Source organism: Octopus sinensis, linkage group LG2 (genome assembly GCF_006345805.1).
Source record: "Octopus sinensis linkage group LG2, ASM634580v1, whole genome shotgun sequence".
Classification (NCBI taxonomy): Eukaryota; Metazoa; Mollusca; class Cephalopoda; order Octopoda; family Octopodidae; genus Octopus; species Octopus sinensis.
The window spans coordinates 135,295,180-135,313,518 of record NC_042998.1 but is presented as its reverse complement, the minus strand read 5'-3'; the positions used below and the strand labels follow the sequence as shown (position 1 = coordinate 135,313,518).

Below are 18,339 nucleotides of genomic sequence, written 5' to 3'. Positions count from 1 at the left end.
TTCAGACAGAAAAAATAATACTTATTTAATACCTTTTTAATTTCTCTGTCTGAAGAATTTCTAATAAGAAACCCCTTAGAAGTCTATCTAACATGTAAAACTTTGTAATTTCTTTTAGCAAATCAAACACATGTAATGGTGATTGAATAATACTCAAAAATTTCCAATTTCCTGTTTTGTTTATACACACACACACACACACACACACACACACACACACACACACACACACACACACACACACACATATGAGTGAGTGGAGAAACGAAAGAAAGGGCACTCAACACATTTATTGGGAGTTACATGTATTATCCCACCAGCCTGAGGAGACAGCCTCCCTTAGGGAGTTGTGAAGCTTGAAGTTGCACAGGATCCAAATCAAACTATTTTGAATTATACATATGTGTGTGTGTGTCAGTCTTCTGTCTATCTAGTTGTAGTATATATGTATGTATAAGTCTATATATGTGTACTGTGGAGGTACTCACAAGGAACTGAAAACGTTTTCTGTGAGGCAAGCCAGTTGTAGTTTAGACTTCTGCCATTTAATGCGACCCTCAGGCATCAGTCGGCCGACCGGCGTCGTTGAATGTAGTTCCGCTGCCACGTGCTACGTCATTTTTTTGCAGTGTTTCTCCCCTGTTCGTTCATTTTTGCGATGTCTGAAACGAAGGAACAGCGTGTTTCCGTGAAATTCTCTTTTCCGCTAGGGAAAACAGCGGCCGACACAGTTGCTATGCTTCAAACAGCTTACAAGAACGCTGACATGAACAAAAACAGTGGTTTTCACACTTTAGGAATGGTCACTCGCTGCTTGAAGACCAACCTCGTTCAGGGCCACCGTCGACCTCCCGAAAGAATGAAAACTACGAGAATTCATGGACTGATCTTGGAGGACCGTTGCCGAAGAATTGACGAATTTGCTTGTACGACTGGTGTGTCCTGGAGCTCCTGCCAACAGATTTTGAACGAGGAATTGTGAATGAAAAGAGTTGTAGCAAAATTTGTGCTTAACTTGCTCGCGGAAGATCAAAAGCAATGACGATTGAATGTGTGTCGTGAACTGAAAGAACAGTTGGAAGTTGATCTGGACCATTTTTTTTATCAACACTAGTGACGAAAGTTGGTGCTACGGCTACGACCCGGAAACAAAGTCAATGGAAGCATTCAATGTCACCACGATCCAAGAAAGCGCGTCAAGTGAAGTCCAGTTTCAAGTCGACGCTGATTTGTTTCATCGATGCGAAAGGAATTGTCTACACAGAATTTGTTCCTCCTGGTCAAACTGTTAACCAAATATTTTACTTGGCAATTCTGAAGCGTTTGCGAGATGCGGTGAGACGAAAACGCCCCGACCTGTGACAAAGTGGAGAGTAGTGATTTCATTACGACAATGCACCTGCACACACCGCCTTGAGTGTGAGACAGTTTTTGACCCACCTTCCCCACTCATGTACGTGACCCTGTTCGATTTGTAGGGAAGGTGTAGGCAGAATCTCCGTATGGTGTACCCAGTGCAAGCTATGGACACACAAGAGGTGCAGTGGGTTAATTGGAAAGTTATTAGAGAAGATAGTTTTCGTATGTGGAAGATGCACAAGATCCTTAAAAACTTTAGAGACTCGGGAAATTAATTCTTTCAAATGCTCTGGTGGCTCATTAGAGGTAGTAGATAATTTCTGCTACTTAGGGAATCAAATCAGTTATGTGGGAGGATGCACGGAGAGTGTGATAGCTAGAATACAAATAGGATGGAAAAAATTCAGAGAGTTGTTACCTCTGTTGGCCACGAAAGATTTCTCTCTCCGAATGAAAGGAAGATTGTATGATGCATGTATACGGTCAGCAATTCTACATGGTAGTGAAACGTGGCCCATGAATGCAGAGGACTTGCGAAGGTTAGGAAGGAATGAGGTTTGTGTGCTCCGCTGGATGTGTAATGTAAGTGTACATGTTCGACAAAATGCCAGTATTCTGAGAGAGAAATTAGGCACAAGAGGAATTTGTTGTTGTGTACAAGAGAAAAGACTGTACTGGTTTAGTCATGTGATGCGGACGGATGCTGACAGCTCCATAAAGAAGTGCCGATCGCTATAAGTGGCTGGAACTCGTGGATGTGGGAGACCCAGGTAGACGTGGGAAAAAGTAATGAAGAACGACCTCAGAAAGTTGAATATTTCAGGCAAGATGACAACGGACCGAGACACTTGGTGCTTGGCTGTCTTCAGGAAGACCCGTACCCCGCAGCAGAAGAGCTAAGACCGATCTTTCTTGTTGTCTAAAACAGCCATGGTGATGCCACGTAAATGCGCCCGTATGGCGACTCGTAAACGTGTCCGTTTGGTGCCACGTAAAAGCATCCAGCATACTCTGTAAAGCAATTGGCGTTTGGAAAGGCATCCAGCTGTAGAAACCATGCGAAATCAGATTGAGTCTGGTGTATCTCCTCGAATTGCCAGCTCTGGTCACACCGTCCAACCCATGCTAGCATGGACAACGGACGTTAAATGGTGAGGATGATAAGATCGGCTTCTTTCAGTTTCTGTCTACCATATCCATTCACACGAATTTGGTCAGCCTAGGGCTATAGCAGAAAATATTTGCCCAAGGTGCCAGGCTGTGTGTTGAACTCGGAACTATGTCCCAATCTAGAAAATATCACTGTTGTGAGTCACCTTTCATTAACTGTGAAAGTTCATTATGTTTATTGCGTCCTTGAATAGTTCATTAATGACAGATAAATAAATTGATTAATTATTTAATTATTTAATTATTATTATTATTATTATTATTATTAATAATAATAATAATAATAATAATAATAATAACAACAATAATAATAATGATAATAATAACAACAACAACAACAACAATGTTTTGTCTTGGTATAAAAGATGGGCTACAGAAAATATTCTGCTCAATACCACAGATTTGCTTGTCAGTTGTTTGACCGTAACCAGTTGAGCATGTCCCTTAGTGGCTTACGATATGTGCATCTCTGATCACGAGCAGAAGTAGTGGGGGAGCATCATAGCCATGCGTTGAGAGGGATTCTTTGGGGTTTGAATAATTCACCTCTGGAAACATGGGTGTTTCGTTCAACATCCTTAAATAACCCTTATTTAGGGATCTTCTGAGCGGGATGGGATACTCGACCAGAAGAAAATTCTAACTGGGCCCCACCTGCAAGGTCATGTGCTGTTTATCTTGATATGAGATCACCATATCGTGCACATATGGTTGTGATGCATGAGCCAAGTGTACCCTTATCAGACGGGTAGTCATGATGGGTATACTGGGCTTCGTATATTTTACCCCAGTGTCACTTTCATGGCATGCACTGCTCTCTCACTCAATAATAATAATAATAATAATAATAATAATATAATAATAATAATAATAATAATAATAACTGATCAATTACTGAAATATGTAATCTTGACAGAAAAATACGAAAACTGTTGACAATGCATAGAATGCACCACCCTAAGGCAGATATAGAACGACTTTATCTGCCAAGAAAAGAGGAAGGCCGTGGACTTTTACAACTGGCAATAACAATGAAGATTGCTACAATTGGCCTAGACACCTACCTGAAAAACTCTGAGGACTGGATGTTAAAACTTGTCTCAAAACATGAAAACAAGAAAGCATCATACTCAGTAACAAAACAGGCAAAGGAATATCTAAGTGAATTCCGAATACAACAAATTTCGGAATTAGAGATAGACATACAAGAAACAGGCACAGAAAAAGCTAAGCGCATGAAAACCCGTGCTAAATCTGCGGCCTTAGATATTCTGGATGATAAATGGCAAGAAAAACCTCTCTATGGCAAATACCCAAAGAGAGCAAATAATGCAGATGTTGACAAAGCCCTGACCCATCAATGGCTAATGGCCTCTGGCTTAAAATCTGAAACAGAGGGGTTTATCATAGCAGCTCAAGATCAATGCCTACCAACAAGAAACTACCAGGCCAACATATTAAAGATCAGAAGCAGTCCAACGTGTCGTGTATGCCAGCAACAAAATGAAACCATTGACCATGTGGTCTCCAAGTGCAGTCTTCTAGTACCTACAGAGTATCTCAACAGACACGATAGAGCTGCACAATATATTCACTGGGTAATCTGCAAAAACCTGGATTTTCCCCATGAAAAAAACTGGTGGGAACACAAACCACCCCCAGTGCTTGAAAATGACCACATCTCACTCCTCTGGAACTTCACCATTCAAACTGACAGAAAGATAGATGCAAATAGGCCAGACATCATATTGAAAGACTTCAAACAAAGAACATGCCTCCTCATTGATATGACTGTCCCAATCGATATAAACGTATCTGTCAAGACCTACCAAAAATTGAGCAAATATAAAGATCTTGAAATAGAAATCAGCAAAATGTGGAACCTGAAGACTAAAACAATACTTGTTGTCATAGGTGACCTGGGAATGATAGCAAAAGGGGCTGATAGCTACCTAACTCAGATACTAGGAAACCCCAAAATGGTAGAAATTCAAAAGATAGTGCTCATGGGAACTGCTCATATCCTACGCAAAATACTTTCTATGTAATCTCAAGGTTTAAAACAAACATAATTTTCGGTTTAAAAAAAAAATTTTTTTAGACATTCATTAGTACAACACCAAAAACTCCCCCCCCCTCCCAAATATATGGCACACTAGGCATAACAACAACATGAACTTCCAACCTGTTGTCTCTTGAGGTCTCTGGGTGAGACTTGGAGCCAACTTGTACAAATATAAAGCAAAAGTCAAACATAGAATAATAATAATAATGATGATGATGATGATGATGACGATGATGATGATGATGATGATTTCTTTTACTGGCCACGAGGGCCCAAGACATGGAGGACAATATCGAAGGACGAGTTACAGCACAAAACAAATTACAAAAACTACAAAAGCATGTGGGGTTAATAAATAATGAATAATTAAATAGAATCCCCAATAGCGAGGCAATCTACTTAGGGTAATCCGAGGTAAATCCCACACAGAAATCCCGGATTACTCTGCCATCTCCAAGGCATGGAAAAGTGCCCTCTTCTAGTTTCTTTCCTCCTGCTTAGAAAAGCATATTCAGAGTAGATCCATTCAGTCTCACCAGTCTTTCCACTGTCGACCACCTTTTGATAAACACACTAGAAGGCAGCACCTCTTTCTCTACCCTCACCTTCCTCTTCAAATGATATTTGAAGAAATTGATGAAGGTTTGACCAGATAGGAATGTGCTTGTCTTCAAACCTTTCATACGGATCCACTACACAACTTCTTTTGCCATAGCCACTAAGTTGAGAAAGATCTGCCTTTCTTCTCTGCTAAGAGAAGGTGGTGCGTCGACCTTCACTACACACTCGGCAGACAACTGAATTCGTCTTACACGCGACAACAGCTTCTCCACACAATCCCACAACTCTCTAATGCACGGACACTGAATTATTGCATGCGGGACCATTTCGTCCCCTTGCAAGCATCTCGAGCAGGTTCGGCTGTTGGCACTTCCCTGCCTAATTATAATGGTTTCAAATTTTGGCACAAGGCCAGGCAATTTTGAGGAAGATGCTAGTCGATTACATCGACCCTATTGTTCAAGTGGTACTTAATTTATCGACCCTCGAACGGATGAATGGCAAAGTCGACCTCGGCGGAATTTGAATCCAGAACGTGCAAACATACGAAATGCCGCTAAACATTTTGCCCGGCGTGCTAACGATTCTGCTAGCTTCACTGAAGTTTCCACCTCCCCTTGCTTCATGAAACGTCGCGAGCGCAGGTAGTGAACCATGGATCAGAACAAATAATTATCCAAGAGAGATATTTTTTTGTGCAAACGTAACATGCACAAGCAGTGGTTAAGCAAGGGAACCTGTCGCCAAACATGGATATTTCGATCATAAATTGATGCTTTGTGTCTGGTGGAATTATAATGGGATAATTCACAACGAATTCGTTCCGGACGATCGAACCATCGATGCCAACATGTATGCCATTGTGCGGGAAAAATATCCGGCATTGATTTTTAAAAAGCGAGCTCTTCTGCTACAAGACAACGCTAGACCTCATACTGCTCGAACGACCAGGATAAACTCCAGTAACTTGAGAGAACCGAGCTGATGCCACACCCAGGACATGGTCCGAGCCTAGCTCCCTCGGATTATTACTTGTTCTGATCCCTGGCTCGCTTCCCACGCTCGCGACGTTTCATCAAGCAAGAGGAGGTGGAAGCTTCAGTGAAAGAGTTCTATCAAAGAATTGGCAGAAAGGTGGCTTCAGACGGTGCAACACTATGGCCTCTACTTTGAATGCTAAGCTCTGTTGTAAACTGACGAGTAAAGCAAAAAAAAAAAAGTTACCGAAATATTGCAAAACTCTTGACTCAACACAATAATATAAACTTGTGTTCGTCATATACACACCATGCCCGTCGCTAAAGGGGTGCACTGGATAGCACTGACCCCTCACTATCCAATGGTGCTCTCTAAGATTTACAGTGATACACTTATCTCGAAACTCCACTTCAGCATAATTGCAAATTAGTGCCCATCCAGAATATTCTGGAGCACCTCCAGACATCATAGTCTGGCGACGGGCTTCACACACACACACGCACGCACACACACACACATGATTTCACATGCTGAATAAATATTTTTATCTTCTTTCTGGGTAGGGAACAATGAGGAAGCCACTACGAGGTCGATACACCGGCTAAAAATAGATAGCAGCCAAATTTTCTCAAACCCACCCATCTTAAAAAAAGAAATAACACTATAAATACATTAATCTGGAAAAAGACGAGATGGTTATGGTTGGAGCGAAATAACACTCTTCCTATAGCTAAACGTCGACTATTGCTTGAGAAATTAAGATGAGTCAATGTTTAACATCTAAAACATTGATATCGTTTGTCTACCTTGATAACGAGAGAGCTTCTAGGTGGTCACACAACCAGCTAGAAACAGCGGTCAAATATCCTTCACCTCACACCCTACAATCTTAACTAAGGAAAAGACAATGAAGAGTCTTATATACGCCTTAAAAAGACAGGATTGTCGTAATTGAAAGGCCTTTTATCATAAGTCTGCCTAATCAAACGTGACCTGAATTCAGAAAAACAGCAACATGTTCAATGTTGGTAGGAAAGAACCAACTGTGTCGGGTAAGGGAGAAGTAATTGGTTAATTACAATCTTAATGATGAGTATGTTAATTACTTGATGTTATTTTAAGAAACATCTAGTTGCCCGTTTCTCTCGCTACCCCTACTCCATTTCTTCAAAACACCTGTGGGCTGATATTCTAAATTCTCTGCTACCTGTCCTAACAGCTGTGGTTACATGCTTACTACCTTCTAAGCACTACGCTTCAAGTGTTGCACTATCGCTCGCTTCATTCATAATTATCTATTATTTACTACCAGTGCTGCTACTAACAGTTACAACCAAGTATAGCAAAAGTAAATACTCTTGTGCCTTTTCGGTTTCGATGTTCTTATAGACGCTGTCACACGCGAAAATCACTTATCCCAATTTACGAACCACTGTTTGCTATCACAAAGCATTATCGAGTTACAAGCATTATTACTGCTTTACATCTCTTGATACCTTTAGAAAGCATGAACGCCACACATCCGAGTCATGGGAGAAGCCGCAACGCGATCGTTGTATCTACTAGAAATATCAGCTTAGTCTCTCTCAAATCGCACCCTACTGCCTTACAAGAATAGAGTACATTGGAAACGGTCCTTTATACACTTTTTAAAAGGACAGTGTGGTCACAGATGGTAAATCTTTGAACATACTTCTGTTCGGTCGAAGCTGGACAAAGCTTCTTCCAAAATTTTCCGGATATGAATTAGTGGTAAATATTAGAATTGCAGACGGCAGAAATTGTCGATAAACACTGTATGTTGTTTACATTGTGAATAGAAATTCCTTCTGCACTAGACAAGTAATATTGGAGACGATTTATCGGCTATAGCTATCTTTATAACTATGTAATCTTTTCCAGCCTTGCATCCATCCATTTTCTCCGCCCACTTATTCCTGGAAGGATCGTTGGTGCTGAGTTCTCAGGTATCTCCTCCTTTAGGTCCTATCAGAAGTAATCATCAATACACATTCATTCCTGGTGACTTCTCAAGTGTTACCAAACGAGACTGTTTACTATCCACCTATTTTGTTCTATCCCTAGATCTCTCGCCGGTTGGCTTGGGTTGAAGTATGTCTTGCGATGCTTTCCTGTGTCATTCTAATCATATATCCGTAGTACCGCGCTGTGTCATTTTTCGTCAGAAATAATAATTATAACTAGAAGTGTTGAGGTCAGTAAAAACTTGAGTCTTAAGCTTCACTTACTCGATATTAAAACAAATTCCCTTTAAACATTGAACTGTACATAATCAATGGATGGAATGTGTTGACTGTCTATTTAAATTATGTGTATTCTAAGTATAACATTTATTCTCGTACACATGTCACAGGAACAGCGAATAGTAATCCTCAAAAAGTTTTGTGTTAGTAAACAAATAGAATCATTAAATATTATTTTCCAGGGGCGCGCACGCACATCTTTATGTTATAATATAAAATAACGCGTATGACCTGTGGGTTGTATGTATTAATCGAATTCATAGATATTACTGGAAGCATTGAGTTTCAATCGGACACGTGAAATTTATATTCAAGCTTCCTCGTCCAATATCTACACTGCCCTATGTATTTAGTTACTCTTTCAGTTTATAAATGCCAACATTTCCCCTATCCAAATATATAAACTTGCTTGCGCTTGGTTAACAATTTGGCCTGACATTCTGAATTTAAATCCAGTCCGAATAGTTGTATATCATTCAACGAACCAAATGACGTTTAATCTATTTGTTGCTCTGGTCAAGCTGGCCCAAGATCAAAGGAATAACTTGCTATCACTAATGTCTTGATTTTCCTAATGTGTTCAGGGCCACATTATCCAGTATGTTTCCAACTATGATTTACAGACAATTTTGGCTGGTGTTTCAAAAATTTGAGACTTCCTCATTGGTTTAGCATTGCAACCACTTCGTCCTATGTAAATCACATTGAATAACAGCGTCACCATTACGCGTAGAAATCATAAGACTCGAACTGCAAAGGAAGATCTTCGATGTCAGCAAATCAAAACCCATACTATGACGTCACCAAATCAAGATCCATACTAAGTCGCCGAATTAGCATTAGGGAAACAAATTATTATCTAATTCTAAATAGGTGCAGGAGTGGTTGTGTGGTAAGTATCTTGCTAACCAACCACATGGTTCCGGGTTCAGTCCCACTGCGTGGCATCTTGGGCAAGTGTCTTCTGCTATAGCCCCGGGCCGACCAATGCCTTGTGAGTGGATTTGGTTGACGGAAACTGAAAGAAGCCTGTCGTATATATGTATGTGTGTGTTTGTGTTTGTCCCCCTAGCATTTGCTTGGCAACCGATGCTGGTGTATTTACGTCCCCGTCACTTAGCGGTTCGGCCAAAGAGACCGATAGAATAAGTACTGGGCTTACAAAGAATAAGTCCTGGGGTCGATTTGCTCGACTAAAGGCGGTGCTCCAGCCTGGCCGCAGTCAAATGACTGAAACAAGTAAAAGAGAGAGTATCGGATTTATCGAGATATGGCTATGTGATTAAAGAGTTTGTTTCGCAACTGCGTGGTCCTAGTTCCCAGTCTGCAATACATTCTAGCTAAGTGTCTTCTACTATAGACTTGGATTGACCAATATTTTCTAAGTTGAATTTGGTCAACGTAAACTTTAAAGAATACCATTGAGTGTGTGTGTGTGTGTGTATAAATAAATGTATGTTCCAGTGTAATGTCAAGAAAACCGAAATTTTCCGAAGTTTCGAGGTAGAAGCACTCCCTTGTCACTTGCCGACAGAAATCTTCTGAACTAGTGATCGGTTCGTTTCAAATCTGTAATCACCGGCAATTGCTATATAAAATATTCGAAACTCTAAAACCAATCTAAGTTTTATATGCCATCTTTGTAATCAGTAGTTTCCAGTCTTGGGGTGGTAGAATTCCGTAAGTCTTGGGAAGGTGGTGGTAAGAATTCCGTACAAAGAAGAAAATTTGTAGATGCTATACATTAAGTCCTATCGGCTAACTAGAGCCACTGCAAAGAAAAGTTGAACATTTTCAAGAAAAGTCCGAACTGTTAAACGCGCTGCCATTCAGTTATGTATCGAGGGAAGAAAACAAGATGGTGAATCATTATCTAAGGAAGGCTCTACCCACGCAGGTTTCCACATTAAGTGAGAAAGGGGAAGCAAAGCAGATGGCTTGGCAGCGACGCTTTCTTTTGAATATGTTAGAGCCAAGCATGAGTAATGCAGTCTTTGGTTTGCCTAAATGTGTCACGTTGATAGAAAAATTGATTGGAGCCGATACAGATATCCAAGATAATCCAGTAGCTTACATCATTATATAATGGGCTGGACAACAATTCCCTCATAAGCTGACGTATCTTTGTAGCTCCTTTAATCTGAAGTTTCCAATTTTAAGGTCATCGTGTTACGACAAAGTAGCCAGCCAAGTTTCTAACAATACAAACGGTACTGTCTCGGCTTTCTATTAGTTGATATGTGCATCTAAGCCTTTAGTCGAATTATTATTAAACAATTTTACCGAGTATCATCAAAATTAATAATAATTGTCAAAGGCAAGGGAGACAATCCCGAAATTTAACCATTAAAACTCCAGTGGGGTGGTGGGTGACATGTAAAAGTAGATGATCTTAGGTAGCAGTGACAATTCCAGATATGTTCTTCGTAGACGGCAATCCTGAGAAACATTCAGACGTCGTATCTTTCCAACTGGAATAAAATCAATTCACAACAACTAGGAACCAAACAGGCCTAATATAACTACCAAGGAAAAGAAAAATAAGTTCCTGTATAAAATATATGATATTTATAAATACATAGTTCCAAAGTTTGAAAGTATCCCTATTTCGCTCCTTAGCATTAATTCGTATCTCAATTTGAAAATAGAAATTCTATGTTGTGTTTGTGCCACTAATGTAACTATCAGGTTTACTTGAATGCTTTAGAAATGTTCAAACTTATGTAATGAACACTGCAACGTTTATATAAGATTCCACTTAGAATTACGCTACTGAATTACATTACATTACGCCACTTAGAATTACGCTACTGAATAACATTACATTTTATAAGAGTAGTTTCATTTAGCTTAGTTGAACTTTAGCAATCAAATTCCTCAGAAGAAGTTGTGATAATTCTGGACCAAAGTTTACTGGAAATATTTCATACCAGTGTATAAAAAAAAAAAAAAAGTACAAGAAGTCACCATGCAATCTCAGAAAAAAAAAAAAGAAATCCAAAAACTAATACATGCAAGTTGTTAAGTACCTCAGTAACTGGATTACAATGAATCAAGTATTAAATAAATATTTAAAAATTTAAGATAAATACAATCCAGGTAATGAGCTACTTAACATTTTCAAAATTTACAAAAGAAAAATAATAATAAAGCAGACAAGTTAATTTCAAAGGGAATTCCAACGTTTATTTCGATGTTTTTTTTAATAATAATATTAATAACTACGAGCAGCAACGTTTGAACACGTTGAATCCATCGTCATATTTACAGATCCGAAGATCTGCCGCAGCAAAGTGGCGATGACATTTAACATCAGCTTTTTATTTAATTTTTTCTGAAAATATATTTGTTCAAGCACCAAGGTTTCGGAATTTTAGCCCAACATAAAAAAAATATTGTGAGGATGTTTCTTTTGCCAGTTAAAATCAAGAGGCTCTTTACTAATTAGTGGCGGTATTACAATTAGTTCGTCATCTTGGATGCTATTACGTTGGTAAGTCCCTTTCCGTTAAATACGGATTGAGTTTTTTTTTTTTTGTTTTTCAGATTTTTAGCAGTTTAGTTTTCCTTATACAGACAGCCTTCATACCAGATATGTGTTATATACGACCATCCTGGTCTTCCATATTTAGATGTTTTCTTTCTCAAATGTTAAGTTATTTTCCTTATATAAAAAGATGGTAAATATATCCTAAAAGAACCGGCTTCGCTGAGAGAGAGAGAGAAAGGGTGGTTTTGTTGTTGTGTCTATGGTAACCAAGCACGCAATCAATGAAATATATATTTTACAAGTTTCGTCCAGCGTATTCGTCGTTATTCCAAAATTTAAGTTAAGGGCTAGAAAGAAAGTAAACTTCTTAGAAGCATTTGCGGTGGACAATGGATGGGCCAGATTCATCGTATTCTTGCTTGCTGATCCACATCTGCTGGAAGGTGGAGAGGGAAGCCAAGATGGAGCCACCGATCCAGACGGAGTATTTACGCTCTGGTGGAGCAATAATTTTGATCTTCATGGTGCTGGGAGCCAAGGAAGTGATTTCTTTTTGCATTCTGTCAGCAATACCGGGGAACATGGTGGTACCACCGGACAAGACAGTGTTGGCGTACAAATCTTTCCTGATATCAACATCGCATTTCATGATGGAGTTGTATGTGGTCTCATGGATACCAGCAGATTCCATACCCAGGAAGGAAGGTTGGAATAGAGATTCTGGGCACCTAAACCTTTCATTACCGATGGTGATAACTTGGCCATCAGGCAATTCATAGCTCTTTTCAAGAGAAGAGGAAGAAGCAGCGGTAGCCATTTCCTGCTCGAAGTCAAGAGCAACATAGCACAATTTTTCCTTGATGTCGCGAACAATTTCTCTCTCGGCGGTTGTGGTGAATGAATAACCACGCTCAGTAAGGATCTTCATGAGGTAGTCAGTAAGATCACGACCAGCCAAGTCCAAACGGAGGATGGCATGGGGAAGGGCGTAACCTTCATAGATGGGTACAGTGTGGGTGACACCATCTCCGGAGTCAAGAACAATACCAGTTGTACGACCAGAAGCGTACAGAGACAACACAGCCTGGATGGCAACATACATGGCGGGAGCGTTGAAGGTCTCAAACATGATCTGTGTCATCTTTTCCCTGTTGGCCTTGGGGTTGAGTGGAGCTTCTGTGAGGAGAACGGGGTGTTCTTCAGGGGCGACACGGAGCTCATTGTAGAAGGTGTGATGCCAGATCTTTTCCATATCATCCCAGTTGGTGACAATACCGTGCTCAATTGGGTATTTCAAGGTAAGGATACCTCTTTTGCTCTGGGCTTCATCTCCAACGTAGGAGTCTTTCTGACCCATACCGACCATGACACCCTGAAATAAAGAAAACGAGTATAAGCAAAAAAGAAAGAACAGAGAAAAGTGTTGAAAATAAAATTTAAGAGATAAGAGAGATAAAGTTGAACGGCAGGGAACAGCAATCTACGACTAAACGAAATTTCTCGTTGTCGTCGAGCAGCGATCTATGGCTAAACGGAATATTTCGTTGTCGTCGAGCAGCGATCGAAGACGTCAAACAGCAATCTGTAGCCAAATGAAATATCTAGCAGACGTTGAATAGCGGTCGCTGGCTAGACGAAATATTTCGTTGTTGTCGAGCAGCGATCGAAGACGTCAAACAGCAATCTGTAGCCAAATGAAATATCGAGCAGACGTCGAATAGCGGTCACTGGCGAAACGAAATTTCTTCGTTGTCGAACAGCGATCTATGGCTAAACGAAATATTTCGTTGTCGTCGAGCAGCGATCGAAGACGTCAAACAGCAATCTGTAGCCAAATGAAATATCTAGCAGACGTTGAATAGCGGTCGCTGGCTAGACGAAATATTTCGTTGTCGTCGAGCAGCGATCGACGGCTAAACGGAATATTTCGTTGTCGTCGAGCAGCGATCGAAGACGTCAAACAGCAATCTGTAGCCAAATGAAATATCGAGCAGACGTCGAATAGCGGTCACTGGCTAAACGAAATTTCTTCGTTGTCGTCGAACAGCGATCTATGGCTAAACGAAATATTTCGTTGTCGTCGAGCAGCGATCGAAGACGTCAAACAGCAATCTATAGCCAAATGAAATATCTAGCAGACGTCGAATAGCGGTCACTGGCTAAACGAAATTTCCTCGGTGACGTCAAGCAAACAATGGGACATGAGAGAAACCTATGAAAATGAAGTAATTAGTAGTTCGGTTTGCATTCTATATTAACTACTACAACTTAAGCCGGATTTCCCTTCCAAGCGAGCTGCCGTTAAACTTGAGACACCTAAACCCAACATGACTAAGCAAGCTTTTGGTGTATTTATATCGATAAAATCAAATATTGCATCCTGAAAGCAGTAGATAAGTTTAATCGAATAAATTAATCCTTGTAATAGTATTATAATAAGCCCCTCTAAACTTAGAAGCAAAATGTAAACCCAACTCTTAAAAACAAAAAAAATGTTAAAATATTAAACGATTCTAATCTGTGAATATGAAATTAAAATAAAAATTAGATTTAAATTATTTTTATTTCTTAAATAAATCGATCCTTGTTCTTATAAAATCATTTAAAAATTCCTTTGATAGAACAGACTAAGTCTCTAGTAAGGCACTATGCTAGGTGTGATATAGAGGAGGGGGGTTGCTAAAAAGATTCATATCCTTATATGCCGAAAAAGTTAGAAGACGGAGGAGGCGTGATTAGACCAAACATCAGAGGATGTAATCGGAGCCAATCACTTCGCATTGAAGTCAGCGTTATCTTTCCTCGTGTCTGAACATCAGGATATTGGTATGATGACTGGGAGTGGAAGGCATGTTTTACCATTTAAGGGCAAAGTACAAGGCACAAACATAAAAGCCGGCCTCGTGGGATTAAAAAAAAACTTAGTAAAAAAGAAAAAGACGCAAGGTCTTTTAATTTTTCTTTTTGTAGGTTTTACAAAAGATTGCTAATTTATAAACTATTCTCAAAATAAATCTTTAGGAAGTGTATATATATTAAACCTGTACATCACCCCCAATACTAATATATATATATTATATATATATTAGTATTGGGGGTGATGTACATATTTTATATATATATATATATATATATATCAGTTATAGCTTTTGTGAGGTTTTTTTCGCTTTCTTGTGGCAAATTAATATAAGATTCTTGGTAAGACTAAATTATATATCAGTTTTGTATATATAATATTATATATACAAAAATCTTATATATAATGTATTCTTATCTAGAATCTTAATATATAAAAGTTTTAGTATATATATTAGAGGTAAAAAAGAAAAATCAGTATATATTGTAGTATTAAGTATATATATTATGGTATTGGGTGTGTATATATGATAGTACTAAGTGTGTACATATAGTATTAAGTGCGTATATATTATAGTATTAAGTGTGAATATATTATTCAAACTAGAAACGGGGTAAAAGAAAAAAAAACTTTAACGGTTCAGTGTTGAAGTAGCTGGTCTACCTAATTGTTCTAAGCTAACAAAGAATAAGATGAAATGCTAGTTTTAAAAAGATAAAAATCTAAAGAAAGAAAAAAAAAAGGATTTGTTAAATAAGTTTTTAACTGACCTGATGTCTGGGTCTGCCAACGATGGAGGGGAATACAGCACGGGGTGCATCATCTCCTGCGAATCCGGCTTTGCACATACCGGAGCCATTGTCAACAACTAAAGCGGCAACATCATCGTCACACATGTTGAAGGTTTGAGTTTGACTTTAAAGTCTTAAACACGAAAGAGAAATTCTACTACTGGTATCAAGGCTGCTGCCTTCCTAATTGTATGAGCTGTAATGAGCAACTGGCGACTGAACAAGCCCGGCTTCCTCTTTTATTCTTCGGCTCACGCTCAATTCTAAGAAACGGGAAGCCTTTACCATATATGGGCATTGCTTCCTGAAGCTAGTGCTAACCATTTCGGTGCATACAGCTCACTATCGAGGAAATACGTATCTATCATGGCCACATATGGAGGTTTCGCCGTACCACGTAGAATTCTGTCGTTTAGACTATGAAAGATTTAGTATTTTTCATTTTTGATGCGTCTAAGCATCATTTAATGCATTTAGTTTTTGATGCATGTTGCCTGAAGAAAAGAAGCAGATATTTACTGATTTTTTTACATCGTGGCGGCTTACAGAAAACTTTGTTTCATGAAACGAAACTTTGTGAAAAGTCGAAAGAAAGTTTACACAATTCTTTATCGACGTTTTTTGTTTTTATCTCGCAAAAGTCTGAAATGTTCTGCTAAACTGCTGTAAAGTTCAATTAAGCTGCATTGATAAATCTTCAACAGGTATATTTTGTTTTATTCATAATCTTTACATACGTTAAATCAATAACTATGATTTCTTTCCTCCCTGAGATATTCTCTTCGTTTTAAGACTATTTTTATTAGAATATATGATTTTTTTTCAGAATATATGTATTAGATGCGGTAGAATTAAATAACACAGTTTAAAAAAACCCTAAGTAATGACAATATAACATAATATACATTTGGATAATATGGGGATGAAATATTTAGGCAATCAAGAGATATTGGATGTAAATATTCATTTAACTAACATATTCAAGGTGTTTCAAGCTAAAAAGGGGATTTCTATAATACTTTCATTCAGTCGAAGGGTTTAACGTTTTGAGAATGCTTAGCTAAATTACACTTTCTTCTTTATTGTTATTATATTGTTGCTATCTTATGCTAGAATAAAGTGAAATTAAACAAGAAATACTAGGAATGATTTGTTTACGGATGAGGGAAACAGATATTCAACTACAAAGAGTTTTCACCTAACTGCAATAACACCAATAATAATGTTTTTTAAGCACTTAAGACACGTTTCGAAGTTAATATTGTTGTTTATCCCGCGTTAGGCCAGTCTTGCTCGAGACATTTTAGCCGTAATAACTCGTTTTTATTTATTTATATTTTTTTCTTAAGGGAAGTGTCATATAAATAGAACTACTTTATCTTTACAATGAAAGTGTGTGAATAGAGGTAGATTTCGTTGCTATTTCCCACGGGCCGAGCGGCAGCTAGTATAGAAAGACTCGTTGTTGCTTACAACAACTAATAAATGTTATATTCCTCTTTCCCTCTCTTGTAATTGCTAACGGTCTCCTGTAGTAGTTTTCAGCTTGTAGCTGTAGCCAACCTAACACGTTTTCTAAACTTCTGAGACGCCTCGTAGAAATCTAAAGTTGTTCTTAGTTTCTTTTTGATAATTCGAAAATTTTATTATTCCTATATATTAATTTGAAAAGGGTGGGAGAAAACTATTTCGGAAGTCCGAATCATCAAATTTTTACGGAAAGAAACGTAAATATGTTTAAAACTCCTTATATCATTGTTTCATACAAATATATATAACTCTAAAATAACTTTGTCTTCCACGTGATATCTGTAGTGGAATGACTTACAGAAGATCGACAATTGTTGTGATCGTAATTTATTTCCCAAAATCCTTCGTTTAAAATGTCATCGAAAAGAAAAACATTTAAATAACGGTAGTCAATGGCTCTAATCTTGGATGTTTGTATTAATTGAAAATCGGTAGGATAATTTCCAAATCCATTTTTGGTAACATCCAAGCATAAAAGCTTTATTCTGTTGGCATTGAAGAAATGGTTACAGCATAACTTAGAGTTAGAAATGTAAGATTAAGATTCTATATCAATTTTTTTTTTTAAGATTTAATTTTCTCTTATAAACTGATGATAAACACCAATTTTTTTTTTTTTTATAAATACTTCAGTTATTCCGATATCTACAAGCCACCTGTTTATATATATAGCGCCAGTGTAGAACCCTCTATACGGACACTAGGCCAGCTAGAAAAACTAAACGAAATCTTTGTTAAATCACACTTTATCTTAGAAAGGGAATAGAGCTGTAGATACTTTTGTCGGTTTCGTTTTCTTTTCTTTTTTTTTTTAAATATGTAAACATATTCTCTGTTCTCTTAACAGGAGTAAAATTAGGTCTGTAGATTATCTATTAAAAGCAAAATACCCTCAGGGTAAAGGTAAATGTTATTTAACAGTTAGGATCTAAAATTCTGATAATTATTAGAAAAATACAAGTACCATTTGACTGAAAAAATAATAGGAAAGTATCAGGTGGCTGTGAAACTTTTTTTAAGCAAATTATAGCAGAACAAAGCTTCCGGTTGAAATGAAAAGTGAAAGAATTGTGTTTATATATAACATGAACAAAATTGTGTTTATATAACATGAACAAAATACTATATAAACAGTATTAATATTGTAGAGTCAGCCGATCGAAGCGAAGTAATTTTTTATATTTATTCACAAAAACTGCTTATATATATATATATATATATATATATGACAAAGAGATTGTTTCGCTTTGGCCGACAATTTCGTATACTTATAC

General features: G+C 38.0%; 1 protein-coding gene and 1 long non-coding RNA gene across 2 annotated transcripts; one reads left to right on the top strand and one right to left on the bottom strand.

The window, feature by feature from the left end:
• Window positions 1-11,561: 11,561 nt before the first annotated feature.
• LOC115232513 (actin, adductor muscle) lies at window positions 11,562-15,761 on the bottom strand. The gene is made up of 2 exons (XM_029802423.1): window positions 15,515-15,761; window positions 11,562-13,259 (listed from the first exon to the last, which is right to left on the bottom strand). The coding sequence occupies exons 1-2, from the start codon at window positions 15,638-15,640 to the stop codon at window positions 12,255-12,257; spliced, it is 1,131 nt and encodes a 376-aa protein (XP_029658283.1). The 5' UTR covers window positions 15,641-15,761; the 3' UTR covers window positions 11,562-12,254.
• Window positions 13,368-13,559, top strand: LOC118761514. Its single transcript, XR_004997438.1, has 2 exons — window positions 13,368-13,456; window positions 13,521-13,559. It is a non-coding gene; the product is annotated as an uncharacterized LOC118761514 (long non-coding RNA).
• Window positions 15,762-18,339: the final 2,578 nt, after the last annotated feature.

Coding starts and splice junctions, on each gene's coding strand:
- LOC115232513 (XM_029802423.1), bottom strand. CDS start 15,640: ATGTGTGACGATGATGTTGCCGCTTTAGTTGTTGACAATGGCTCCGGT. Junction 13,260..15,514: donor TTGGCAGACCCAGACATCAG/GTCAGTTAAAAA, acceptor TCTTTATTTCAG/GGTGTCATGGTCGGTATGGG.